The sequence below is a fragment of the Trichechus manatus genome, unplaced genomic scaffold, assembly GCF_000243295.1.
Source record: "Trichechus manatus latirostris isolate Lorelei unplaced genomic scaffold, TriManLat1.0 scaffold00087, whole genome shotgun sequence".
Taxonomy (NCBI): Eukaryota; Metazoa; Chordata; class Mammalia; order Sirenia; family Trichechidae; genus Trichechus; species Trichechus manatus.
Window position 1 is genome coordinate 3,329,492 of NW_004444023.1, and position 27,686 is coordinate 3,357,177.

The 27,686-nt window shown below is 45.7% G+C and overlaps 1 protein-coding gene across 4 annotated transcripts; it reads right to left on the reverse strand.

Annotated features, from left to right (window-relative positions):
* Positions 1-665: 665 nt before the first annotated feature.
* On the reverse strand, positions 666-18,601 carry LOC101351344 (sialic acid-binding Ig-like lectin 11). 4 transcript variants are annotated; one of them, XM_023736268.1, is made up of 6 exons: positions 18,061-18,601; positions 17,684-17,968; positions 17,136-17,235; positions 16,058-16,139; positions 13,559-13,769; positions 666-781 (listed from the first exon to the last, which is right to left on the reverse strand). In XM_023736268.1, exons 1-5 carry the CDS (start codon positions 18,563-18,565, stop codon positions 13,578-13,580), a joined length of 1,164 nt encoding a protein of 387 aa, XP_023592036.1. In that variant the 5' UTR covers positions 18,566-18,601; the 3' UTR covers positions 666-781; positions 13,559-13,577. The 4 variants fall into 4 exon arrangements, with proteins under 4 accessions (XP_023592036.1, XP_023592037.1, XP_004381870.1 ...); XM_023736269.1 differs by lacking the exon at positions 666-781 and having other exon boundaries at positions 12,898-13,769; positions 17,136-17,232; XM_004381813.2 differs by lacking the exon at positions 666-781 and having other exon boundaries at positions 12,898-13,769.
* Between the last annotated feature and the right edge of the window lie 9,085 nt (positions 18,602-27,686).

Here is a 27,686-nt window from a genome sequence, read left to right on the forward strand (position 1 = left end):
GGACCTGGCACTGTCTGGCTTCTAGGTCAGTCAGTCTGTCTGGGAAGGAGACTCCAACAGGAAAACCCAGGCAGGGAGGGGCAGGGACTGTCCTCAGAAAAGGAACCTCTGCAGCTCAAGGTTCCTTGGAGATCACCTGTCTCTTCTTACTTCTCCTTCCTCAGATGGAAGCAACAGGACAGAGAGGTGTGGAACTTGCCCAAGACCAGCAAGGGGACCCCTGGGCCAGGCTTTCGGGGAGGGGAGCCCCAGGAGTGGGGCGCTCGTGGGAAATAGGTGAGGTCTTAGTTTCCAAAAGCCCCTGGGTGGTGCAAATGGTTTGCACTGGACTACTAACCTAAAGGTTGGCAGTTCAAACTCACCCAGCAATGCCACATAAGAAAAGCCTGGTGATCCGCTTCCCTAAGATTACATCCAAGAAAATCCCATGGAGTACAGTTCTACTCTGACACAGAGTCTCCAGGGGTTGGAAGCGACTTGATCGAAATGGGTTAGGGATTTTGTTTTTACCATAACAAAGTACCACAAAGTGGGTGGCTTTAAACAACAGAAATTTATTGTCTCACAGGTCTGCAGAGTACAAGTTTGAAATCAAGAAGTTGACAGGGTCATGCTGTCTCTGAAGGCTCTAGGGGAGGACCCTTCCTGGCCTTTTCCAGCTTCTAGTGGTTACCGGTAATCCTTGGCCTTTCTTGGCTTGTAGATGCATCACTCCAATCTCTCCCTCCGTCTTCACATGTCCGTCTTCCCTCTGTGCCTGTCTGTGTGTCTTCTCCTCTTCCTGTAAGGATACCAGTCATGCTGGATTAGGACCTACCCATCCAGCATGACTTATCTTAACTAATCACATCTGCAAAGACCCTATTTCAAATAAGGTTACATCCACAGGTACCGGGTTAGGACTATGAGCATATCTTTTTGAGGGACACAATTCAGCCCATAACAGCACTTCGCTTCCGTGGTTTGCCTCCCCTGAAACCCATAACCTCAGTATAATCGTGATGAAAAACATCAGACAAATCCCAGCAGAGGGGCATCCTACAATATCCCTGACCAGTGCTTCTCTACATTGTCCAGGCCATCAAAAACAAGGAACAAACATGGTGAACGTCATTAACGTCACTGAACTGTACACATAAAAAAACATTGATGGAAGAACGTAATCAGTGTCACTGTCGTTGTTAGGTGCCATTGAGTCTGTTCTGACTCATAGCAACCCCAGGTAAAACAGAACGAAACGCTTTGGGTCCTGCACTTTTTTCTAATATATATTTTTACCACAATTAAGAAAAAAAAGGTTGAAATGGCAAATGTTTAGTTACATATAATTTTATCACAATAAAAGAAAAGAACAAAGGAGGCAGAAACCCAAAAACTACCATGACCATTCGGGAAATTATCACAGTCAAACTTAAGGAGACAATGTTGTTGTTGGGTGCCGTCCAGTCAATTCCAAATCATATTGACTCTATAGGGTAAAGTAGAACTTCACCATAGGGGTTTCTAGGCTGTAATCATTGTGCAACCATTCTTACTCTCCTTTTCTAAGTTATTCCCTTCCCTATTAACATGAATTCACTACCCCCTAAGTTTCCCATCTAATCTTTCGAGTTACTGTTGTCAATTTGATCCCATAAAGATAGTTCTTAAATGAGCACAATGCTCAAGGCAAACATTCTTTACTAGTTAAGCTAAACTACTGTTTGGTTTAAAGAATATTTTAGGGCATATTTTTGGTTTAAGGTTTAAAGATGTTATCAGGACAGTAGTTTTGGGGATTCATCCAATCTCCATGGCTCCAGAAAGTCTGAATTCCATGAGAATTTGAAATTCTGTTCTGCATTTTCGCCCTTTTGATCAGAATTCTTCTATAGAATCTTTAATCAAAATGTTCAGTGGTAGCTGGGCACCATCCAGTTCTTCTGGTCTTATGGTAAAGGAAGCAGTTGTTCATGGAGGCAATTAGCCACTATTCCATTTCCTCCTCCTATTCCTGACTCTCCTTCTTCCTCTGACATATATATGCAACCATATTATCTATATTGGTCTCCAACTTGCCCTTTCTTCACTTAAGAAGAATAGATCTTGGAGATGTTTTGTGTTGGTACTTCAAGAATTTGTCAAAATTTTGTCCCCTTTCAGCACCCCTTCTAGGCCCTGAGCTGGCTGCACCGCTCAGGTCTCTCTCGTGGTGGGGGGCTGTCTTGACCACAGAGACCCTGCAGGAGTACCTGAAGGTGGTGATGGCCCTCAAATACGATAAGAAGCCGCCCTACACCGTGCTGAGGAACAATCTGGAAGCCCCGCTGCAGGACCTGCAGGTGTCAGCCTACTACCCTGTGGACCTGCACATGGTAGTCCAGGTGTGAAGAGACCATGACTCTGAACCCCACTCACTCCCTCCTTGTTTCCCCACCCCTGACCAACACTCCATCCTGAGTCTCCCCCAAAGTCCTGCTTCGCAGATACTGTGTTGCTTTGTTTTTTGTTTTTTTGTTTTTTTGTTTTTTTTGTTGTTGTTGTTGTTGTAAAAATATAGATAGCACAGCATTTGCCATTTCAACATTTTTCAAGTATACGATTTAGTGAAACCAATTACATCAATCACGTTATGCAACCATCACCAATATCCATTGCCAAATTTTCCATCCCCACAAAAAAACTCAGTGCTACCTAAACAATGATTTGTCCTTTTCTGCATCCCTCCCACCTCTTGCAACCAATCTTTATTAAACTCATCTCTATACATTTGCCTACTCTAGGTATTTAATATTAGTGAGATCATGTAATATTTGTCCTTTGTGATTGGCTGGTTTCCCTCAGCATCATGTTTTCCAGGTTCATCCATGTAGTGGCATGCATCAGAACGTCATTCCTCTTTATGGCAGAGTAGTTTACCATTGCATGTATAGACCACATTGTGTTCATCCATTCATCTGTAGATGGACACTTGCGTTGTTTCCACCTTTTGGCTTGTGTGAATAGTGCTGCAGTGAATATTGGTGTACATACAGATATTATTGGATGTTTACAGCTGGGATCAACTTCACCGTCAGGCTCTGGATTATTCACAGAGCTCTTGAACTTTCCAAACCCCAGTAATTGCCAGCAGCAGAAATTCAACTCAAGTTGGCTTGAAGAGAATGCAAAATTAATTGGTTCTTGTTGCTAGAAAATTCCAAGGGGGGAGCTTTAGACATGACTGGCTTCATGGCCTTCAAAATAGCATCAAGATATTGTCTGTTACATCACACTATATAGGGGAAGTCAGCACAACTTGACCAAGGCAAAGCCATAGAAGCTTCCTAGACACATCCAAGCACCTTGAGGGACCAAGGGGCTGGGGCTGATGGCTGGGGACCATGGTCTCAGGGGACGTGTAAGTCAAATGGCATAACATATTTCCTAAATAAAATGCTCTGCATTCTACTTGGGTAAATAGCTTCTGGGGTCTTAAAAACTTGCAAGTGGCCATCTAAAATACATCTGTCATGGATTGAACAGTGTTCCCCAAAAATGTGTCAACTTGGCTAGGCTATGATTTCCAGTGTTGTGTGATTGTTCACCATTTCGCCATCTGACATAATTTTCCTATGTGTTTTTATAAATCCTACCTCTATGATGTTAATGAGGCAGGATTAGAGAGTTATAGTGAGGTAAGACTCAACCTACAAGATTAGGTTGTGTCTTAAATCAATCTCTTTTGAGATATAAAAGAGAGAAACGAACAGAGAGACAGGGGGCCCTCATACCACCAAGAAGCTGGAACCCAGAGAAGAGTGTATCCTTTGGACCTGAGGTCCCTGCTCTGAGATTATCCTCAGCTGGAGAAGATTGATGACAAGGACTTTCCTCCAGAGCTGACAGAGAGATAAAGCCTTCCCCTAGAGCTGGTACCCTGAATTTGGACTTCTAGCCTCCTAGACTGTGAGAGAATAAATTTCTCTTTGTTAAAGCCATCTGCTTGTGGTTTTTCTGTTATAACAGCACTAGATAACTAAGGCAACATCTGTTGGTTCCATCACGTTTGGAACAAGGAGAACAAAGAAAACTAATAGACACAAGGAAAACATTATTCCAAAGGACTAACGGACCACATGAACCACAGCCTCCACCAGCCTGAGCCCAGAAGAACTAGATGGTGAATGGCTACAACCACCGACCCCTCTGACAGGGATCACAATAGAGGGTTCCAGGCAGAAGAGGAGAAAAATGTAGAACAAAATTCAAATTCACAAAAATGACCAGACTTACTGGTCTGACAGAGACTGGAGGAACCCCTGACACTATGGCCCCTGGACAGCCTGCTATTTCAGAACTGAAGCCACTCCCAAAGTCCACCTTTCAGCCAAGGATTAGACAGGCCTATAAAACAAACAGTAACACACATGAGGAACACAGTTCTTGGTTCAATCAAGTAAACGAGACCAAATGGGCAATACTTGGCCAAAAGCAAAGACAAGAAGGCAGGAAGGGATAGGAAAACTAGACGAATGGACACAGAGAACCTAGGGTGGAAAGGGAAAGGAGGAGAGTGCTGACACATTGCAGGGATTGCAACCAATGTCACCAAACAATTTGTGTATAAATTTTTGAATGAGAAACTAATTTGTGCTGTAAGCTTTCACCTAAAACACAATAAAAAATTTTTTAAAAAAGATATTTTCTGTAGACACCTCTGTCCACTTAGTTGTTCAAGCCAGATGTTCAACCCCTATCATGACTGAGTGAAAGAATCCATCTTCCTGTCAGTGCTGATCACAGTCTCAGTTTCCTAGGACTGCCATAACAGAAACACCACAAGAGGGTGGCTTTAAAGAACAGAATTCATTTTCTCACAGTTCTGGAGGTTAGCAGTCTAAATTCAGGCATCAGCAGGGCTGTGCTCTCTCTCTGCTGGCTCAAGGGGAAGGACCTTCCTGGTCTCATTCAGCTTCTGTAGCCCAGGGAGTTTCTTGGCTTGTAGACGGATCCTCACATGCTGTCTTGCCCCTGTGTGAGTCTCTCTGTCTATACTCTCCTTTATAAGACACCACTGAGAAGGGATTAGGTTTAGGACCCGTCCTACTTCTGTTTGACCTCATAAACATTAATTAACAAAAGAAAACTCCCATTTCCAAACAGGGTCACATTCACAGATACTGGTATTAGGACTTCCAGAAATCTTTTTGTGGGTGCAATTAAATCCATATATAGGGTTGCTATGAGTCGGAATCCACTGGTTTACAACTTATTTTTTCATTCAATCCGTAACACCTGCCTTACATTATCTTCCTATCCACTAGTGCAATGAAAATCTAAAATCTCGAAATATAATGGCCTCTTTTGGAATCATTATAGCTTCAAATGCGCTCAGCCTCCCAGGGCCACTTACCCTATGGCAAGTTTGGCTAGGGCGGAATGATCACCACCAAGTAGTTGAGGACACCCTGTCTAAGGACCCCGGTGGGCTCTGAGTAACCTGAAGAATTGTGTGTTTGCTTGATGGCAGCTCAGTGCCTTGGGCTTGTGGGTGACCTGGCCTCTCTTTTGCCCTAGTCTGCAGGCAACCATGCTTTCCCACCCCTGACCCCACTCCGACCCACTATGCACCAGCCACCTCACCCCTCCCCTATCTGCTCTGCACCAACCAAACTGTCCCTCCCCCATCAACTCTCACCAGCCACCCCACCCCGCCTCCATCCGCTCTCACCAGCCACTCTCACTAGCCACCCCGACCCTCCCTTGTCCACTCTGCACTGGCCACACCATCTTCCTCTCGGATTCTAAACTCGGCCAAGCTCAATCACACCTCAGAAGCTTGGTATATGCCGTTCCAGCTGTCTGAAACACTTTTCCCCCTTTGTTTTTGCTCAGCAGCTCTTTCTCATACTTGGCTCTCAAACCCTGAAGTAGTCCCTGATAAACCCAGTGAGGAGCCTCTCCACCTGCTGCCCACTCTCTCTCTCACCACATATCCCTGTCTCAGCTGAGAAGTTTTTGTTGAATTTTCAGTATCTGCACCAAATTGGAAACTCCAAGGGCACTTCTTATCCTTGTTGTTCATGATATTTTCCTCAGTGTCTTCAAAGGGTCTGGCATGAAGTAGGGTCTTCAAATGGGTTCCTTGAATGACTAAAACACCAATAGCCACTTTTATTGTCTTCTAGAACTTTCCAGAACTTCCCAGAACCCTCAGTTTGACATAGACAAAAGAAGAAATGTGACTCACAGCCTGCTGTTTAAGCACAGATGAGCTTCCAGGGAGAACCTTCAACGTGCAGTCCTGCTGCTTCCTTAGGCCTTGCTCTGCATCCTGATTAGCGTCAGGAGCCCACAGATATGCCCCAGACAATCTGAATCTCCTCCTTTTGACTGTCCTGTCCTTTCAGCCCTCGTCTCCAGCCAGCTGCTGGGAGTGTGGATGGAGGAGACTCCAGACGCATGGGTAGGAGTGGGGCTGGCCCCTTCAGTGGGGACCCTGCCTACCATTTTCATCACTGTACTTTGATAATAAATCATTTGATTTGAACTGGGGGAGTCTAGTGTCTGCCCAACAAATTCCTATGGGAAAATTTTAGCTCCCAGTTGTTTCCATCCATCTACCCAGCCTCTCTTCATTCATCTATCTAATCATTTATTCCCTTCAAACTTTCATACAACTATTCACTCTGTCATTCATCTAATTTTTCATACAGACATCCCTCCTTCCATTCTTCCACTTAGCTATTCATCTAGCCATCCATTTTCCCATCCATCCATCCATCCATCCACCCATCCATCCACGCTTTCATACAACCATTCACTCTTTCATCCATCTATCCAAACTTTCATGCAGACATCCTTCTATCCATTCTTCCACTTATTCATCCATTTGTACATATATCCATCCATTCCATCCACTTTTCCATCCGTCCATCCACTCTTTCCTCCATTCATCCATCTACCTATTCATCTCTTCACCCTTTTATCCAACTATTCACCCTCTCTTTCATCTATACAAACTTTCATCCAGACATTTATTTGTTCATTCTTCCACTTATCCATCCATCCACTCTCCCACTCACCCTTTTGTCCATCTACCCATCCCTCTATTCACTCATACTTTCATCCACGTACTCATTTATCCACTCATTCTCCCATTCATTTGCCCTTCCTTTTGCATACATCATCTTCCTTTTATTCAACAAAATTCAGCATGTATTTGTTGAGTATGTGTTATGTCATGGCCATTGTGCTATATGAGAGATACTGAGTGAACCAGACATACCAAAATAACTTAGGGTTCTCTAGAGAAACAGAACCAGTTAAATACAGATATAGATAGAGGTGGATATAAAGATAGATTAAATACAAATATAGATATACACATACATAGAGAGAGATTGATATACTTGAAGAGATTGGCACATGCTATTGTGGGGGACTGGCAAGTTCAAATCCATAGGTCAGGCAAAGTCTGGAGACTCCTGCAGGCTTACATCCCTAAATCTGTAGGTCAGGCGAAGGGAAGATTAAGAGTGTTCTGGCAAAACGTGTATTTCTAGTCCAAAGGCAGAACACACTGTACGGAAACTCCTTTCTCTCTCTCTCTCAACGCCTTAAACAGGTTGCTTGAGGGCTTGAGGCTTACCCACATTATGGAAGGTAATCTGCTTTACTTGAGGCTAGCTGATTTAATCACATGTAACTACTGTATATCAGCAGCTAGACAAGAGTTTTACCAAACAAATAGGCATTATAGTCTAGCCAAGTTGACACATAAAATTAACCATCATAGTCCACCCCTTGTCAACTTGGTACTCATACACATCTCCTTAAACCATACGTAATCTCCAAATAAAGACAAGAGCAAAGGCATACTTTCACCTAACATGATACAACTATCCTGCGTACAACTGAAAAGCACTTACTCCTTTTCCAGAGAGGATGCAGAGTTAATACATCTTATGTTTTATAATAAGTAATGTGATGAAAGGGAATGAAACAGATATTTTACGTATATAAACTATATATATATAAATATATAAATACATATATATAATTACTGTGAGTTTTGCTTCGTTGTGTTGTTATCAATATGTTTGCAACTGGTCCCATGGTCATAGATGGTATTTATAGCTACCTTCTTCCATTACCCATTCCATAATCTCTTTGCCCTCATCAAGCACCTCAGCTGGTTGTGTTCTTTGGGAGTGTAGTGTACCTCCTCATGGCCCACACTTTGTGCCTCACTTTTCTGGGTCTGCTGGGACTTGAGTCTAGTTATAGGTCTAGAAGCAGACACAGGTAGTAGGGGTGGGTCCTAAGGACAATAAGCAGTGTCTTTCAAGGCATCTGCTTCAAGGGAGGTCATTACAGTTTCCTTAGGCAAAATTGAATTAATCTCCTCAAATGGGGGCAAAAAGGCTGATTCTACTGGCAAAGATGACTCAAAAGAATTTAGGGGCTCAACGTCCCCAGCTTCATCAGTATCTGCCCATATGTCCCCATTCCAGTTTTCAGAATCCCATTTCTTCCCAATCAATGCTCTCACTTTAACCTCAGACATCATGAAAGGTTGGGAATTCAATTGAAATTGTAATTCAGCCACTCATAGGTTGAGACTCTGGGTTTGGTTTTCAAAAATCTCATCTCTGTGGCTACAAGAGATAAGATTTTCTTTCAGGCCACACATAGCAACTTTCAGGTCCTTTATGAGGCTCATAAACTGGGATGAGCACTGAGCTCATTCTTTTCTCTCTCCAGTTTGTCCATTGAAAGAAGGAGCAACCAACCAATGTCATTATACTCATCAGTTTGACAAAAATGTTCTAATGTATCAAATACATCTTAAGTATTTTATTAGGAGCATCCAATGGTGATATTTTGTATATCTCTATTGCCACATTACAGCACGAATGACCAATGCCTTCTTTACTACTAGAAATAGAGTCATTCATGCCTTTAAATCTAACCAGATTTGAGGACCAATTCCAGTAAAAGGAGATAGTATTTAAATGAGGCTATTGCAGATTGTGATAAGCACTGCTGAAGAAACAAAAACACGGTGATGGCAAGTGATCAGCATAGGGATAGGAGGACTCCTTGGGGCACACAGGGAGAGACTGGACACACAGAGACCAGGGAGGACGCTGGTGCACCATCCACACCTGTGTGATTGAAGCTTAGGCCGGGAGAGTAGGAAAGTCCAGGTGGTGGGAGGAAGGGAGGAACTAGGGGGAGATTTCAAAGGCAGACTGGCTAGCACTTGGAGAAAGATTACATTTCGGGACTTAAGAAGAGGTACAACTGCCTGCCTTTCAGTGTGTTTTTACTGTGGTGATGTCTTAGTTATCTAGTGCTACTATAACAGAAATACCACAAGTGGATGGCTTTAACAAAGAGAAATTTATTCTCTCACAGTCTAGGAGGTTAGAAGTCCAAATTCAGGGTGCCAGCTCCAGGGAAAGGTTTTCTCTCTCTGTCGGCTCTAGGGGAAGGTCCTTGTCATCAATCTTCCCCAGTCGAGGAGCTTCTCAGTGCAGGGACCCCTGATCCAAAAGATGCACTATTCTTCTGGCTCTTCTTTCTTGGTGGTATGAGGTCCCCCTGTCTCTTTGTACCCTTCTCTCTTTTATATCTCAAAAGAGACTGACTAAAGACACAACCTAATCTTGTAGATTGCGTCCTACCTATTAACATAACTGCCTCTGATCCTGCCTCATTAACATCATAGAGGTAGGAATTACAACACATACGAAAATCACATCAGATCACAAAACAGTGGGCAACCACACAATACTGGGAAATTGGGAATCATGGCCTAACCAACTTGACACATATTTGGGGGGGGACACAATTCAAGCCATGAAAGGTGGCTTGCATGTTGCTGTGATGCTGGAAGGTATGCCACTGGTGTTTCAAATACTAGTAGGGTCACCCATGGTGGACAGATTTCAGCAGAGCTTTCAGACTAAGAAAAGCTAGAAAAGTCTGACAATCTACTTCGGAAAATTAGCCTGAAACCCTATGCATCACAGCAGATTTTTGTCCAATATAGTGCTGGAATGTAAGCCTCCTAGGTTGGAAGTTGCTCAAAATACACAGAGGACACAACAATGGACTCAATAACACTGATGATTATGGGGATGGGGCAAAACTATGTTTCATTCCATTGTACATGGGGTCATCATGAGTCAGAGCCAACTCAACAGCAACTAACAACAAAATTCAAAATTTTGGTCAAGTTGTGCTGACTTCCTCTATATAGTGTGTTGTAACAGATAATATCTTGATGCTATTTTGAAGGCCATGAAGCCATTCATGTCTAAAGCTTCCCCCTCGGAATTTTCTAGCAACAAGAACCAATTAATTTTGCATTCTCTTCAAGCCAGCTTGAGTTGAATTTCTGCTGCTGGCAATTACTGGGGTTTGGAAAGTTCAAGAGCTCCGTGAATAATCCAGAGCCTGACGGTGAAGTTGGTCCCAGCTGTGAACACCCAATAATATCTGTATGTACACCAATATTCACTGCAGCACTATTCACACAAGCCAAAAGGTGGAAACAACCCAAGTGTCCATCTACAGATGAATGGATGAACACAATGTGGTCTATACATGAACTGGTAAACTACTCTACCATAAAGAGAAATGACGTTCTGATGCATGCCACTACATGGATGAACCTGGAAAACATGATGCTGAGGGAAACCAGCCAATCACAAAGGACAAATATTACATGATCTCACTAATATTAAATACCTAGAGTAGGCAAATGTATAGAGATGAGTTTAATAAAGATTGGTTGCAAGAGGTGGGAGGGATGCAGAAAAGGACAAATCATTGTTTAGGTAGCACTGAGTTTTTTTATGGGGATGGAAAATTTGGCAATGGATATTGGTGATGGTTGCATAACGTGATTGATGTAATTGGTCTCACTAAATCGTATACATGAAAAATGTTGAAATGGCAAGAGGTAGGAGACAAAGATGCCTTCCTGGATAAGCCCAACTGGTTGTGGCAGAATAGAGTTGACTATTAGGAACTCTATTGGTAGCGACAGTTGCAGCTGCTGTGACAGAAGTGGTATTTTTACAGTCGTTGTGTGCCATTGAGTCGATTCCGACTCATAGCGACCCTATGGACAGAGTGGCCCCATAGTATTTCCAAGGACCGGCTGGTGGAGTCAAACCGCCGACTTTTTGGTTAACAGCCTGAGCTCTTAACCACTTCACCATCTTTACTAGAACCGATTAATTCAGCCTCTGATAACACAGAATGTGGCTATGGATCTGGTGAATGTATTCTTTACACACTCATCAAGAAGGAGGATTAGAAGCAGTTCACATTCACCTCTGGTGGATGACAGGCTACACAGACAGGCACACACGCAGAAATATATACATGCCTAACTGATGAAATCTGAATAAGCTCTGTGGATTGCACCAATATCAAATCCCTGCTCTTGATATTGTATTATTGTTATGCAAAATATTAAAAATTGGGAAGGCTGGGTGACTTGTGAACAGGACCTCTCGGTACATTTCTTTACAACTCCCTGTGACTCTAGAGTTATTTCAAAATAAAAAGTCACTCCTTCTTAAAAGCTTGTGAGTGGTCATCTAAGATACAGCTATTGGTCTCTACTCGCCTGGAGCAAAAGAGAAAGAAGGAAACCAAACACAAAAGAAATTAGTTTACAGGACAAATAGTCTACACAAACCACAGCCTTATCTACCCTGAGACCAGAAGAACTAGATGGTGCCCAGCTACCACTGCCAACCATTCTAATCAGGGCCACGATAGATGGACCCTGACAGAATGGAAGAAAAATGTGGAACAGAACCTCAAATCCCTAAATATAAAACAAAACCATACCTACTGGACTAGTTGACACTGGAAGACGCCCAGAGATTATTGCCCTGAGATACTCTTCAAACCTTGAACCGAAACTAACCCCTGAGGTCACCTGGAAGCTAAATAACAAATTGGCCCAAAAAATAATGAATATCACCCATAAATACTGTGATCCTTTAAAAAATCACCTATATGAGACCACAGAGTCAACAATTACTTTAAAACAAAGATGAGAATGTAAGGGGGCCAAGAAACTAGATGAATGGAAACAGAATAATCAGAACAGAAATAACGTGAAAGTTCATGCATTGCCAAGAATGTAATCGACGTCACTGAACAACTTGTGTAGAAATTGTTGAATGGGAACCTAAACTGCTGTGTAAACCTTCACCAAAACACAATAAAATATTATTTAAAGGGAAAAAAAGGCACTCCTTAAATATAAGGGACAGATTAAAATTAACATTTTCAAATAACAACTTTATGAGATACCATAGAATACACAATTCATTCATTTAAATGTGCACAATTCAATGGTTTTTAGTATGTTCACAGAGTTCTGCAACCATCACCACAACCAATTTTAGAACATTTTTGTCACCCCAAAAAGAAAACTTCTACCCATTAGGTCTCATCTCCAATCCCCACATTCCTCAGGCCTAAGCAACCACTGATCTACTTTCTGTCTCTACAGATTTACGTATTCTGGACAGTTTCTATAAATGGAACCATACAATGTGTAGCCTTTGGCAACTGTCTTCTTTCACATAGTGTAATGTTTCCAAAGTTCATCCATGTAGCATTATCACTACTTCATTCTTTTTTATGGCTGAATAATATTCCACTGTATGGATAGACCACACTTAGTTTATCTATTCATCAGTTGATGGACATTTGGGTTGTTTCCACTTTTCGGCTATTATGAATAGTACTGCTATGAATATTCATGAAAAGCGTTTGTCTGAGTGGTGTACAATTTTAGTACACTTTTTTTACAGTTAAACTTTATACCAATTTCATTGATATATATTCCTAAATAGTTGAGTTTCAAATGTATTATTATTAGAGTTATCTTTTTTATTTTTAAATACATAGTATGTCACAGGTTGGGTTCCCCAGTGTTACGGATTGAATTGTGCCCCCCTAAACCTACATTGAAGACCTAACCCCTAAACCATTGCATCACCAGAGCTTGATTCCGTAGGTGTAGGGGTTAGGATTCCTGCAAATATTTGGGCGGGGCACAATTCAGTCCATAACAGAAGCATCACATTAATTACATCCTGACTCCTTACAACAGCCCCGAGACTTAGGTACGTCATGCCCATTTGACAGAGGAGGAAACTGAGCAGTGAGGTGACTTGTTCAAACTCCTGGTCTTAGTTGGTGATGAGGCTGAGAGCTGAGACCAGTTCTGCCGGTCCCCATACTGTGAAACTCCCATGTTATTCTCGTCAGGTGCCATCAAGTCCATTCCGACTCATGGCGACCCTATAGGACACGGGAGTACAACTGGCCCATGGAGTTTCCAAAGCTGTAATCTTTACAGAAGCAGACTGCCACATCTTTCTCCCCCAGAGTGGCTGGTGAGTTTGAACCCCGAATTTGATTAACAGCAGAGGGCTTAACTGTTGTGCCGCACCCATAGAGTAGTTATATCCTGTTCACGTAGAGAGCTGTTGACTCAGGAATCCCCATCAAGTGTCCCTTTCCAGGGAAGCCCTGGGCCCTCCAGCCAGACCTGAGCTCTGGGCGAGTCCTCACTGGTAGATCTTGATCTCCGAGTACTCGGTGGTGCTGGTGGCCTCCTGGTCCTGAGGCTCCTGGGGCCTCAGCCCATGGAAAATGAGGGAGGCGTAATGGAGTTCCTGCTCTTCTCCCAGTGTAGGGGTGGTCATAGCCCGGGGTGGGATGTCTGGGTTATCACTCGGTTGGGACTCCTGCTGGTGATCCTGAGTGGAGGGGGAGAAGGGGATCAAAGTAGGATAATGGGGGCCGGGAGAAGAAGGCAGGCTCCACAAGTGAACTTGAAAACTGAGCATTTGGTCTTTGATCCATTCATTGCACAAACATTTGCCAGACCCTTATTCATGCAACAAACTTTTAAGAGTAATAATACCTGGTTAAGAAGGCCTGGTGGTGCAACTGTTAAGTGTTTGGCTGCTAACCCAAATGCTGGTGGTTAGAACCCACCCAGTGACTCCAGGGGAGCAAGATGTGGCTATCTGTTTCCATTAAGATTACATCTTAGGAAACCTACGGGGCAGTTCTACTCTAGGAGTCACTAGGAGTGAGAATCGACTCAACTGCACTCAACAACAACAATGCCTGGCCCTCGCTGACCGATTACCAGTCCATAAAATCCTCCCAAAACCCACTGGGGAGGTACTGTTGTTGTTAGTTGCGGGGGAGTATTGACCCCATGTATGCAGAGTAGAACTGCTCCATAGGGTTTCCAAGGCTGGGACCTTTTGGAAGCAAATTGCCAGGCCTATCTGCCAAGGCACCTCTGGGTAGGTTCAAAGTGCCAACCTTTCAGCTAGTAGTCAAACATTTAACCATTTGTGCCCGTCAGGAACACCTGGAAAGATTCTATTGTCCACATTTGTCAGATGGAGAAGCTGAGGCTGAGAGAGGCTAAGTAAATATCCCAAAATCACACATTGAACTAGTGGTGAGGCCTGGATTCATGACCAGGGCTCTCTAACTCCAGCGCCCACTGTCTTAATGAACAGTTCCCCTGTGCCAGGCCCTGGGTATTCAGGGGGGAACTAAGCAGACACCATACCTGACCTCGCACAGCTTCCAGTGTGGTAAGCGAAGCAGACATGAAGCCAGTAGCCAATGAAATTACTATCTAATTGCAAATTGTGGTTGGAAGCACAAGAATGGAGTGATGTGATGAGGACAGGGATTTGCTCAGATGTGGACACTGCCCTAAGGAGCCCTGGTGACACAGTGATTGTTTGGCTGCTAACCGAAAGGTTGGCTGTTCAAAAACACCAGGCTCTCATAGGAGAAAAGACCTGCCAATCTGCTCCCATAAAGGTTACAGCCTTGAAACCCTACCGGGCAGTTTTATCTGTCACATGGGGTCGCTATGGTTGGGAATTAACTCAACCGCAATGGGTTTTGGCTTTTCGGGACCCTGCCCTCAGGGAGCTCTCGGTATCTCACAGGTTCAGGCACGTGGACGCAATTGTGAAATTGTGTTACAAAAAAAAACAAACCCATTGTTGTCAAGGCAATTCTGACTCATAACAAGCCCATGTGACAGAGTAGAACGGCCCCATATGGTTTCCTGAGCTGTAATCTTTACCACAGCAGATTGGCAGGTCTTTTCGTCTGCAGAGCCACTGGGTGGATGTGAACTGCCAACCTTTTGGTTAAGAGCCGATCCCTGAACCATTCCACCACCGGGGCCCTTGTTGTTTTCGTAGGTGCTGTTGAGTCGGCTCCAACATACAGCTAGCTGGCTGAAGTATCGAGGCGTGTCTGTGGCTGGGACACAGTGTGGAGGCACGGTGGGTGGGAGACAGAGAGAGGGGAAGTTGAGACACCTCTACAGTCAGATCCTGTCAGGCCTTGATGGGAATTAAGGAGTTGATTCTCTAGGCAATAGGAGGACCCTGAGGCATGTAAGCTCAGTGGCAAGTGGGTGTGCAGTAAAGAATTGGTGTCAGAAGTGAGGGTGGTCTTGGGTCCCCCAAATTTGTCGATGGTATCAAAAGGGAGGGTGATTTATGCTTATCCCAAATTTGCAGTTGGTATCAGAAGTGAGGATGGTCTTGGGGTCCCCCAAATTTGCAGTTCGTACCAGAAGTGGGAGTGTCCTTGGTCCCCCAAATTGGGAATTGGTATCAAAAGTGAGAGTTGTCTTGGGGACTTTTAAACTTTGTAGTTAACAATAATTATTCTGGGTGAATCCCTCTGGCTTTTTGTCTTGGGGAAGCAGGGAGAAAGTAGGCCAGGTGTCCATACAGAAATGAGGAGGTGGGGACAGGAAGGGCCCAGCTGGAGCTCAACAGGCCTTGGTGATCCTCCAGCTCTGGGAGACAAGACAGAAGGCAGAAGGAGGTGACTCCTGGGTCACAGGACTGGGTGACCGGGTTGATGGGGACCCAGGAGAAAAAGCTTATTGGGGCAAGATGATAACCTAAGTCGTCAGAGGAGCCTGGTGACGGTCTTCCCGAGAAGGTAACCAGATGGGATGTCAATGGACAGAGGACTCACCACTCACCCACGGGATGGTACCCAAGACAGAGGGGGCATCCGATCTTCCAGCTGCTGTCTTGATTGCCTTCCTCTTTAAGGTCTTCACCCTGAGGGAGGAGCCCAGGACCTTCAGGAAACTGGCTCAGGGCTTGGGGTAGGACTCCTGCCCCCTGCTTCAGAGACCAGAAGGTCTAACACAGGCGGGGAAGGGCGTGGGCACCATGTCTAGCCTGATGACTTTTATTAAAAGAACATGAGCCCCTTTCTGGAAGGCTGGGCTCAGGGATGGGAACTTACCCCTGCTCTGAATCTCTTCCCAGTTGCCATCAAGTCGATTCCAACTCACAGTGACCCCATGTGAGTCAAAGTAGAACTGTGCTCCATTGGATTTTCAGTGGCTGATTTTTTTCAGAAATAGATGGCCAGGCCTTTCTTCCCAGGACCTTTGTGTGGATTTGAACCACCAACCCTACAGTTAGTAGCTGAGCAGTTAGCCATTTGCACCACCCACAGACTGTATGAATCTCTGGCAGGGCTTAATTTTTTTGGAGTTCCTAGGTGCCATAAACAGTTATGACCTCACCTACTAACCAAAAATTAGCTGTTCAGACCCACCCGGAGGTGCCTCAGAAGAAAGTCTTGGCCATCTACTTCCAGAAAATCAGCCACTGAAAACCCCACGGAGCACAGTTCTACTCTGTTACAGATGGAGCCACCAAGAGTTGGAATCGACTCAACGGCAACTAGTTTGGTTTTCGATTTTTGGTTCTCAAGTCCCTAGGTCCCTGGGTGGCACAAATAGTTTGCACTTGGCTACTAACAGAAAGTTTGGCCGTTAAATCCACCCAAACATACGGTGGAAAAAAGACCTGGCCATCTACTTCCAAAAAATCACCCATTGAAAACCCTATGGAGCACAGCTCTCCTCTAACACACATGGGGTCACCAGGAGTTGGAATCAAGTCAACGGCAAGTGGTTTTCTGAATCTTTGGCCCAAGACCCAATTCTCACAGCAACCACTGCCCCATTCAGATTCCTCCATCTGGGACTCTCAGGGACTCCAGTGCCTGCACCCCCTCCTACCCCAAGGGAGGACACTCACATGAGGAAGATGAGGCCAGGACAGAGGAAGAACAGGGCAGCGAGACCAGCTCCCACGAAGGCCGCCTGAGCAAATTCTATCCCACAGTTGGATTTCTCTGCTGACGAGCCAGATTTAGGACGTATAGGGTTGCTAAGAGTCAAAATCGACTCAATGGCAGCGGGTACGGTTCTGTTCCCTCTGAGCCCCAGGACCCTCAAGCCCCCTCCTCCCACAGAATGTGAGCTCTCCTTCTCGTCAGCCCCCAGCTCTCCAACCCCATACACACCCTTTCCCTCCAGCCCCAGCCCTTCTGCCCCAAGTTCTTCAAGAATCAACACTCTTTCCCCCGCAAGCCTCAGTCCCAGCCAGCCCCTCGACCTGGCAGCAGCAGGACAGTGACACGGTGGGTGCTACCCAGTCACCTCCCAGGGTGAAGGCAGCTTCCCGGGACCCCCTTTCCTCCCAGGGACTCTCCTGAGCTCTGGTCTGCTGGTTGCCATGGTGATTTCGCACCTCCCTGTGCACCTGGCCTATCCCCATCCCCAGAGTCCTGCCCCTAAACTCACCGGCCACACTTAGTCGGATGGTCCTCATGGTGCTCACGCCATTTCTGGAGAAGTTCACTCGACAGGTGAGCTCGGTGTCATTGTCCTGGGGTCTCGGTGTCAGAGTGAGCGCCGAGAAAACGGAGGCTCGTGGTTCAGCTCCTTGGGGGGAGACGGCCACCCCCGTCCAGGAAAACTTAGGGGCTGGACAGCCCTCAAAGTCCCCAGGAAACACACAGAGCAGTGTCACTGGGCGCCCTGGCTCCAGGGTCTCCGGGACGTAGACATCAGGCTTCTGTGTCAGGCCTGGGGCAGAGAGAGGGAGATCCTAGCCCCAGTCCATGGCCCCTCTGTCACAGTGACTCCCCAGCCCATCCCAGCTTGAGCCAGCTCCATACCTGTCACTTCCAGGGCCAGCGTGTATTTCTTAAAACTAAATTTCACTGTATTTCCTCTCTCCACCCGAAAGAAGTACGTGGCTGTGTCCCTCCTCTGTGCGTCTCTGATCACCAGCGAGCAGCTCCTGTTCCAGGGTTCCCCGAGGAGCTGGAATCGATCTCTGGTCTGAGAGTCTACTTTCCTGTATGGGTTGTTTGTGGCCACTGGAGCAACCTGTTCATGATTGAAGTTATAGGCCTGTTCCTGGAACCAGTAGCCAAGAACTGGGTCAGAGTCCTTCCAGCCATCTGGGGGGTAGGAGAAGATGCAGGGTATGAAGACACACAGGCCCTCCTGCACCGTCACAGACTTTTGCACCTGCAGCTGGTATCCGTCAACCAGATCCCTGTACCATCGGGGAGACCGAGGATTAGTGGAAGCCCCAGCCCCTGCCTGGGACCCCTGGCTGCCAACACACTCGATCCCCCACAACAGTGACAGCAGTAGCAGCAGCAGCAGTGGCATCTCTGCAGTTGGAGGAGCTGGACCTGACACCCTCTGGCTTCTGGGTTGGTCTGTCTCTCCGGGAAGGAAGCTCTGACAGGAAGCCCCAGGCAGGGAGGGGCAGGGACTGTTCTCAGAGGAGGAAACTGGGAGGTTCCTGGGAGATTGCCTGCTTCTTCCTACTTCTCCTTCCTCAGATGGAAGCAACAGGGCAGAGAGGTGCAGACCTTGCCCAAGACCAGCAGGGTGCCCCTGGGCCAGGCCCTCTGGGAGGGTAGCCCCAGGAGTGGGGCACTCATGGGAAATAGGTGATGTCTTAGTTTCCTGAAAGTCCCTGGGTGGCACGAATGGTTTGCACTTGACTACTAACCTAAAGGTTGCCGGTTCAAACCCACCCAGCAATGCCACATAAGAAAGGCCTGGTAATCTGCTTCCATAAGATTACAGCCAAGAAAACCCCATGGAGGACAGTTCTACTCTGACACACGTGGGGTTGTCATGAGTTGGAAGTGACTTGATGGTAGTGGGTTTGGTTTTTTGTTTTTGCCGTAACAAAGTACCACGAAGTGGGTGGCATTAAACAACAGAAATTAATTGTCTCTCAGGTCTGCAGACTACAAGTTTGAAATCAACGGCCATGTTCTCTCTGCAGCCTCTAGGGGAGGATCCCTCCTGGCCTCTTCCAGCTTCTGGTGATTCCCGGCGATCTTTGGCATTTCTTGGCTTGTAGATGCATCACTCCAATCTCTCCCTTGGTCTGCACGTGTCCGTCTTCCCTCTGCATCTGTCTGTGTCTTCTCCTCTTCCTGTAAGGACACCAGTCATATTGGATTAGGACCCAGCCTACTCCAGTATGACCTGCATTTTCCCCCTTTAGATTAGGAGGCTTCTCTATCCATGGGGTTTTCAGTGGCTTTGATCTTTTGGAAGCAGATTGTCAGGCCTTTATTCCGAGGCACCTCTGTGTGGAGGTGAACTGCCAACCTTTCCGTGAGGAGACCAGCACTTAACTGTTCGTGCCACCCAGAGACCCTGACACAGTCCAATTCCCTACTCAGTCTGTGCTGCACCGAGTCACTCTTCCCCTAACTTGGGAGGAGACATTACCCCCCTCCCTGGACCTGCTGACACCAAGGATTAGTGCTCAGCATTCTTGGTGCGCCCCCTGGTGGACCTGCAGGGTCTGTGTTCAATGGACCCAGCTCTTGTCTACAGACAAGAGTAGAACTGCCCTGTAGGGGTTTCTAGGCTGTAATCTCTACAGAAGCAGATCACCAGGTCTTTTTCCCGCAGAGCCACTAACAAAAAAAAACCAAACCCGTTGCCGCTGCGTCAATTCCGACTCACAGTGGCCCTATAGGACAGAGTAGAATGGCTTATACAATTTTCAAGGAGAACCTGGTGGATTTGAACTGCCCGCCTTTTGCTTAGCAGCCAAGCTCTTAACCCCTGAGCCACAGGGTGAGTTCAAACCACCAATCTTTTGGTTAGCAGCCCAAAGATTAACCATCGTGCCACCAGGGCTCTTTCTTAGTTACCTAGTGCTGTTATAATAGAAATACCAGAAGAGGGTGGCTTTAACAAACATAGACTTATTTTCTCATAGTTCAGGAGGCTAAAAGTCTGAATTTAGGGAATTTAGCCTAGGGAAAGGCTCTCTCTGTGGGGTCTGGAAGAAGGTCCTTATTTATTTTCAGATTCTGTTCCTCAGTAATTTGGTGATCTCCATGTGGCATCTATCTTCCCCTGCCGTGCTTCTTGCTTCTCTGCCTAATCCACTCTTTTTATATCTCAAAAGTGATTAGGTTTAAGACACAACCTACGCTGATGTGGCCTCATTAACATAACAAAGAAAGCCTTGTTCCCAAATGGGATTACATCCATAGGTATAACCAAAACCAAATCCATTGCCATCAAGTCAATTCCAACTCCTAGTGACCATAAAGGACAGAGTAGAACTGCCCCATAGGGTTTCCAAGGCTGTAATCTTTACGGAAGCAGACTGCCACATCATTCTCCTTGGCTGGTGGATTCAAACTGCTGACCTTTGGTTAGCAGGTGAGCGCTTTAACCACTGTGCAACCAGGGCTCCTTAGCCACAGGTATTGGGGTTAAGATTTACAACACATATTTTCGGGAGACACAAGATTCAGTCCATAACAAGCCTGACATGGAGGAGGAGCTTGATAAATATCAAATGAATGGATGAACAAAAGAGACCAGGAACCTTCCCCAAGAGGCTCACACTGGGCAGAGCCTTCTAGACAACACTGAGGGGATCTCATATCTGGCACTTCCTGTGAGCTCTGCACACGTGGCCTCATGGGTCCCCCCAGCCACCCTGGGACAGGCCCAGGAGCCTCAAACCCGGGTCTAAGTGACCCCAGGTTCTCGCTTCTCTGCCTCACTTTTCTCTCTCCCACTCCTTCAGGTTAGACCATGTGCAGTAAAGGGTTAACTCAACAGACTAGGGGTGTTCAAATCCTGCACATTCCAAAGAAAGGACTAGCCCTTGTCCAGCTCCTGGGAGCTAACCTCTGAACCCTTGGAATAGCCTGCCTAAGAAAACCAGTTGCCATCGAGCCAACTTAGATTCAAGACAACCCCATGTGCGTCAGAGCAGAACTGTGCTCCATAGGGTTTTCTTTTCTTTTTTTTTATTTTGTTGTTGTTGAGAATATACACAGGAAAACATACAGCAATTCAACTTCTCTACATGTACAATTCAGAGCATGAGTGTTATTGGGTGCCATTCAGTCGATCCCACTCATACCGACCCCAAGCGACAGAGTAGAACTGCCCCATAGGGTTTCCTAGGCTGTAATCTTTATGGGAGCAGATTGCCAGGTCTTCTCCAGAGGAGCCGCTGGTGGGTTCAAACCTTTCTGTTAGCAGCCAAGTGCTTAACCATTTCACCATCAGGGTGAACGGAAAACAAAGGGACAGATGAGACAGCCCATGTGTTTGGATGGTTGAGGATGTGAGTGTATGGCTGAGAGACAGACAGATGGAGTCAGGAGGATGTGGATGTGTCAGTGAGTGGAGTGTCTGAGCCGCTTCTCCTCCCTCCCCAGGGCCCTCCCACCACAGCGACCTCCAAACCCTGCTCAAGTGGCTCTATGGTGCCGTGGACAAACTGCCTCCCAAACACCAACAACATCATGAAGCTGAAGGAGAGATGAGTCTGGGGTCTGGCTGTGGGGTGGAAGCTCAGACCCCAACAGGAAGGAGGGGACGGCGGCCCTCGGACCTGCCCTCTGCTGTTCAGCCCAGTGGACGAGGCTGTGGGCCCCGAAGCCACACTGCCTGAGCTCAGCTTCCAGCCCAGAGGGTCCTTGATCCTGGCATGGTGGTGCCCTCCTCTGTGAGACGGGGTCCTGTCAGCTCCCACCTCCTGGGGATGTGGGAGGATCCAGGGAGGCAGGTACACCCGGCACTTAGCACAGAGTCTGTCCAGAGGAAGTGCTCAGCGCACTCAGGAGGCCGGGACTAATTGGGTCTCAGGTGAGAGGACTAGAGCAGGTCAGGCCGGTCCCTGACTCAGCCAGTGCTACCAACCAGTCAGTGTCCATGCTTCACACAGGGTCACTGCTGGGTTCTTAGTTATCTAGTGCTGCTGTAACAGAAATGCCACATGTGGGTGGCTTTAACAAAACAGAAATTTATTTTCTCCCGGTTTGAGAGGCTAGACGTCTGAATTCAAGGCGCTGGCTCTAGGGGAAGGATTTCTCTCTCTGTGGGCTCTGGAGGAAGGTCCTTGTTTCTTCTGAGCTTCTGCTTCTGGGCGATCTTCATGTGCCTTGGCATCTATCTTCCCCCATCTCTGCTACTCCCTTGCTTGTTTAATTTCTTATATCTCAAAAGAGATGGACTCAAGACACACTCTATACTAATCCTGTCTCATTAACATAACAAAGACAGCCCATTCCCAAATGGGATTTTAACCACAAGCATAGAGGTTAAGATTTACAACACTTATTTTGAGGGGACGCAATTCAAACCATAACAGTTCTCTAGAGGAGCAAAACCAGTGCAATGTATATACAGGTAGTTCCCGACTTATGACGAGGATCCGTTCAAAGGACTCTGTGATAAATCGGTTCCGACATAAATCAAATACCTCATTTTTTTTTAATTAGTATTGCCTTTTATTATCAGTTATTTTTCATTATTATTACCTTTGTAACTCTGATCTGTATTTGTCTTTGGGGGTTGGATACATTACATATAAACTTACAAATATATTTTAATACATACTTATATACGTACATACATGAAAAAAATACAAATCATTAAAATTTACTCCAACAATGAAGAAGAGGTGTACGACGTTGGCATTTTGTCAGTTGTGGTGATAATCCACTTGTGGGAGGTCCTGGATCACCTGGATTATCCCTGGGAATGGGGATGGTGTTTCTAGTCAGAAAATAAGTGGAAGTTGTCCGTATGGTCCTTTCCTTTTTTTCTTCATATATTTCAAGGTAACTTCTCACTGATGCCCGAATCTGCCTATCAACTTTAGCAAAGCGATCAGTGTTTGGGTCCATGTTTTCTAGCAACCTAAGCCCCTGATTTAGTTTAGAAAATTAAATATATACGGCAATGTTTTGAACAGTAAATCATAAAATTGAACATCTGCACATGAATATCTGAGGATGGTAACATCAGTAAATTACGCGCTGCAACATTGTATGTAGTACGTCTAATGATAAGAAGTAAAAACAACAAAAAACAAATGGTAGTGAGTACAGTTCGTCATAACTCGAACATGTCTTAAGTCGGAGACCACCTGTACAGTAAAACCTGAGAGAGTAGGAACCTGCATAAGGCAGCAACCTGTCAGGTGCCACCAGGTCTCCTGCATGTAACTCACACACACACCCCTCACTGTCCAGTCGATCCCGACTCCTAGCCACCCTCTAGGACAGAGTAGACCTGCCCCCATAGGGTTTCCAAGGCTGTAATCTTTACAGAAGCAGACTGCCACACCTTCTCCCATGAGCAGCTGGTGGGTTCGAACCACTGACCTTTCAGTTAGCAGAGAGTCCTTAACAACTGCCCCTCCAGGGCTCCTGGCAGTTCTGTTTAAACATTCAGCACCATGGACAGCGAGTAGCTGCACCCAAAGGGAAGCTCTGCAGGTCTGAGGTGGGGATGCAGCATCCAGGGTAGACTTGGAGGATGAGAGTTGCCCCAGACTCAGCCAGGAGGGGCTGTTAAGGAGGCAGTTGACTCTCCATATCTGGAGGACAGGAGGGAGGTTGGGGCTGGAGGCTCAGCTCTTGGGGTGCCTTGAATTGTCAGCCAACATCCTGGGAGAGGATGAGATTGTCCAGGGAGAGGGTGTGGGGTAGGAAGAGGCGAACACTCCAGTGAACAGCATTGAGCCCACCGTACTTCTCAGTTCTCAAGGTGCTGTGTCACTGGGTCGTTTCATCCTGGCACTCCACTGTGTCTCTCTCTCTCTCGTTTTACTTTGCCTTCTGTATCTCCAGCCTCCTCTAAAGCACAGGCACCCACTCAGACATGCTTAATATTACTTCTTCCTATAGGTTTGCTTAGATGAGTTTGTGTCTTTGAAATGATATAGATGAATGGATAAACAAAGTGTGGTGCATCCATACAATGGAATACTGTTGTCGTTGTGTGCTGTCAAGTCGATTCCGACTCATAGTGACCCTGTAGGACAGAGTAGAATTGCCCATAGGGTTTTCTAGGCTGTAATCTTTACAGGAGCAGACTGCCACATCTTTTTCCCTCAGAGAGGATGGCAGGTTCAAAGCGCCGACCTTCTGCTTAGTTAGCCGAGAGCTTAACCACTGCGCCACCAGGGCTCCTTGGAGAGGGTTGAGGATGATGTTATTTTCCTTCCAGACCCATTAGCTCAGCCTGTTGAGTGACTCAAGGCAGTAACACCACCAGGAACACCCGGCAGCAGTGCTGCTACACAAACATTTTCTGCCCCCACTCCACCCCCACCCCCCACAACTTGCCTTCCTCCTCTGGGACTTTTTACTGGTGTGCATGACCTTTTGCCACTCACCCAACAAGTATTTATTTATTTTTCTGTCCATTCCAGTTCGTGACGGAATGAATGAATAAAAGAAGAAAGAGAGACAGGTGGATTCCCCGTGGCCTTCTGTGTGCGAGGCCCCAGGCATGCATATGTATAAATGAGTGTGTATATGTGTGTGTATATACGTGTGTGTGTAGTGTGTATATGTGTGTGTATATATGTGTATATATATGTATGTGTGTAAATAGGTGTATATATCTATGTGTGTGCATAGTGTGTATGTGTGTGTATATATGTATGTGTGTATGTATATATATGTATGTGTGTATATGTGTATATATGTGTGTGTATATATGTATGTGTGTGCATGTATGTATATGGCGTGTGTGTATACATGCATGTGTGTATGTATATGTGTGTGTATATATGTATGTATCCGTTACCATCGAGTAGTTGCCGACACATAGCAACCTTATATGTGTATGTATGTGTGTGTATATAGGTGTGTATGTGCATGGTGTGTATGTGTGTGTATATGTATATCTATATATTTGTGTAAAAATGGCATGATGCAGGGGCATCTGACCTCCTCTGACTTCACAAGCAGGGAGGAGAATTATAGTCAACATCAGCCCAAGGCTGATTGTTATGAGGTGGAAGTCAGACATGCCTCCTCTCTCCAAACTTTTCACCAATTCTGACACCAACAGTCCCTCCCATGGCACTCTCTACTCCTCTGCTGGGCTCAATAATTCATTCCAGTGGCCACACAGAACTCACAGATAATACTCACGTTTACAAGGTTTATAAGGGAAGTAACAGCTTACAATTCCAGATCAGGAATGACTCAGGATACGGTTCTTAGATCAGGACCCTTCTTCTCAGCCGTGCCTGCAGGCAGGCCTCTCTCTGGTCCTTGGTCCCTTGGCCCTCAGTCTGGCCTCTGCCCTGTTTAAACAAGTGTTACTAAGCTCTTTAGCTCTGACAATAAGTGCCTGGCGGCACCCCGCTCCACCAGGAAGCCTCCTGCCCAAAGGCTCTCAGCTCTCTTGCTCCGTAGTGGTGCCATCTCACACAGATCTCCTGGTTCTGCTGCCACCATTTCTCTGCTGCTGCTTCTCGCTATCTCTTGCTGTCTCTGGTGTTACAGTTCTCTGTCTTCTGGGTCCAAGAGGTTCTCAGTGCAGAGGCCCCAGGTCCAAAAGACACATTCTGCTCCATCTCATCTTCTTGGTAATAGTGAGATTCCTTCTCTGCTCTGGGATTGGCTCTCTTTTAAGCCTGATGGGATGGCAAAACCAACTAATCCCCTTGTTAGGGTTCCATACACATTATTTGTGTGGTCCCACCACCCCAGGGGTTCCATACACCATATTTGCTTTATTAGTAAACTGTCAGATTCCTTTGGTGGGCCACAAACACCTTATTTGCATAGTCCCACCCAATCATTCTGTAGAAGTCACAAGACCATGGCAAGAAAAGCCATACAACAGCAATTCACCACACCTCAATATGTATATACATGTGTGTATACATATTTGGGTGCATGTGTGTGTGTATTTATGTCTGTTGTGTATTTACAGTGAAACCTGTGAGAGCTGGAACTCGACAGGACTGATTTGTTTCTCCGGGTCTTGCAAGTTTTTCACCTTTGACAGGGGGCAGTCTTATCATTTTTCTTTCCTCTTTATCAGTGGAAAATATTTGCTTTTTTCCTTCTCTGACAGGTTACTGCCTTACATAGGTCCCAGCTTTCACAGGTTTTACTGTATATGCATGGCAGCAAGGGTTCAGTGTTAGAATTCTTTGCACCCATGCAGGAGACCCAGGTTCGATTCCCAGCAAATGCACCTCGTGCAAAGCCACCACCTGTCTGTCAGTGGAGTTTTGCATTTTGCTGTGATGCTGAACAGGTTTCAGCAGAGCTTTCAGACTAAGCCTGACTAGGAAGAAAGCTCTGGCAATCTATTTCCAAAAATCAGCCAATCAAAAATCCGACGGATAACAATGGTGTGATCCACAACCAATCATGGGGATGACATAGGACTGTGTATTATTTTGTTCCGTTGGGCATGGGGTGGTCATGAGTCAAAGGCTGACTGGATATCAGCTAACATTAGATATATATGTGTTTGTGTGTGCATGCGTGTGTGTGTGTGCGTGTGTGTGTGTGTGTGTGGAGGCATTCTGTTTAAGAAAGCTGCCCTCCCTTCTCTGAAGGACCTTTCACATGCGCCTCTGTCCCACCGGCTTCCTGGACAACCCAGAGTCCCTTGTGGAGAAGTGCAGGAGGTGGAACAGGCCCTAAGGTATGTCCTGAAGGGTGAGGGGACAGGTGGGGCCCAGGTGGGACCAGGCTGGTTCAGGCCAATCTTGGGGTTGCCTCTCATCTCACTCCTTTGTTTTCTCTCTTTATTAGAGTTTTTCAAACTGCATATGTAACATGTGCCCATTGGATAAAAAGCAAAGCCTTCATACAAAATAAATCCAGAAGTGTCCCTGAAATACAGCAAGAAGAAGAACATCAAAAACCACATACATATTTTTTAATAATTTATTTTACTTTTTGTTGTTAAGAATAACACCATTTCAACAATTTCTACATGTACAATTAAGAGACATTGATTACATTCTTTGAGTTGTAAAACAACTCTCACCCTTTTTTTCCAAATTGTTCCTCCCCCATTAACATAAAATCACTCCCTTCTAAGCTTCCTATCTAACCATTCGAGTTGCTGTTGTCAATTAGATCCCATATAGATAGTTCTTTAAAAGAGCACAGTGCTTACAAATTCTTATATAATTTATTTCATTTTTCATCATTAGTGTTGAGAATATACACAGCAGAGTATACACCAATTCAACAGTTTCTACGTGCACAATTCAGTGACACTGATCACATTTTTTCAAATGGTGCAACCACTATTGCTCTCCTTTTCTGAGTTTTTCCTCCCCCATTAACATGAACTCACTGACCCCGAAGTTTCCCATCGAATATTTCAAGTTACTGTTGTCAATTTGATCCCATATACATAGTTCTTAAAAGAGCAAAATTCTCAAGGCAAACATTCTTTACTAGTTAAGCTAAACTACTGTTTGGTTTAAAGAACACTTTAGGGGGATATA

Bases quoted from the DNA above. Each gene is read 5' to 3' on its own strand.
- LOC101351344 (XM_023736268.1), bottom strand. From the start codon at position 18,565: ATGCCACTGCTGCTGCTGCTACTGCTGTCACTGTTGTGGGGGATCGAG. The intron at 17,969-18,060 runs GTATGGAGCTGG...TCTCTGCCCCAG, and splicing joins GCTGGCCCTGGAAGTGACAG to GCCTGACACAGAAGCCTGAT. The intron at 16,140-17,135 runs GTGAGTGTCCTC...CTCCTCCCTCAG, and splicing joins CCTGGCCTCATCTTCCTCAT to GGTGAAGACCTTAAAGAGGA.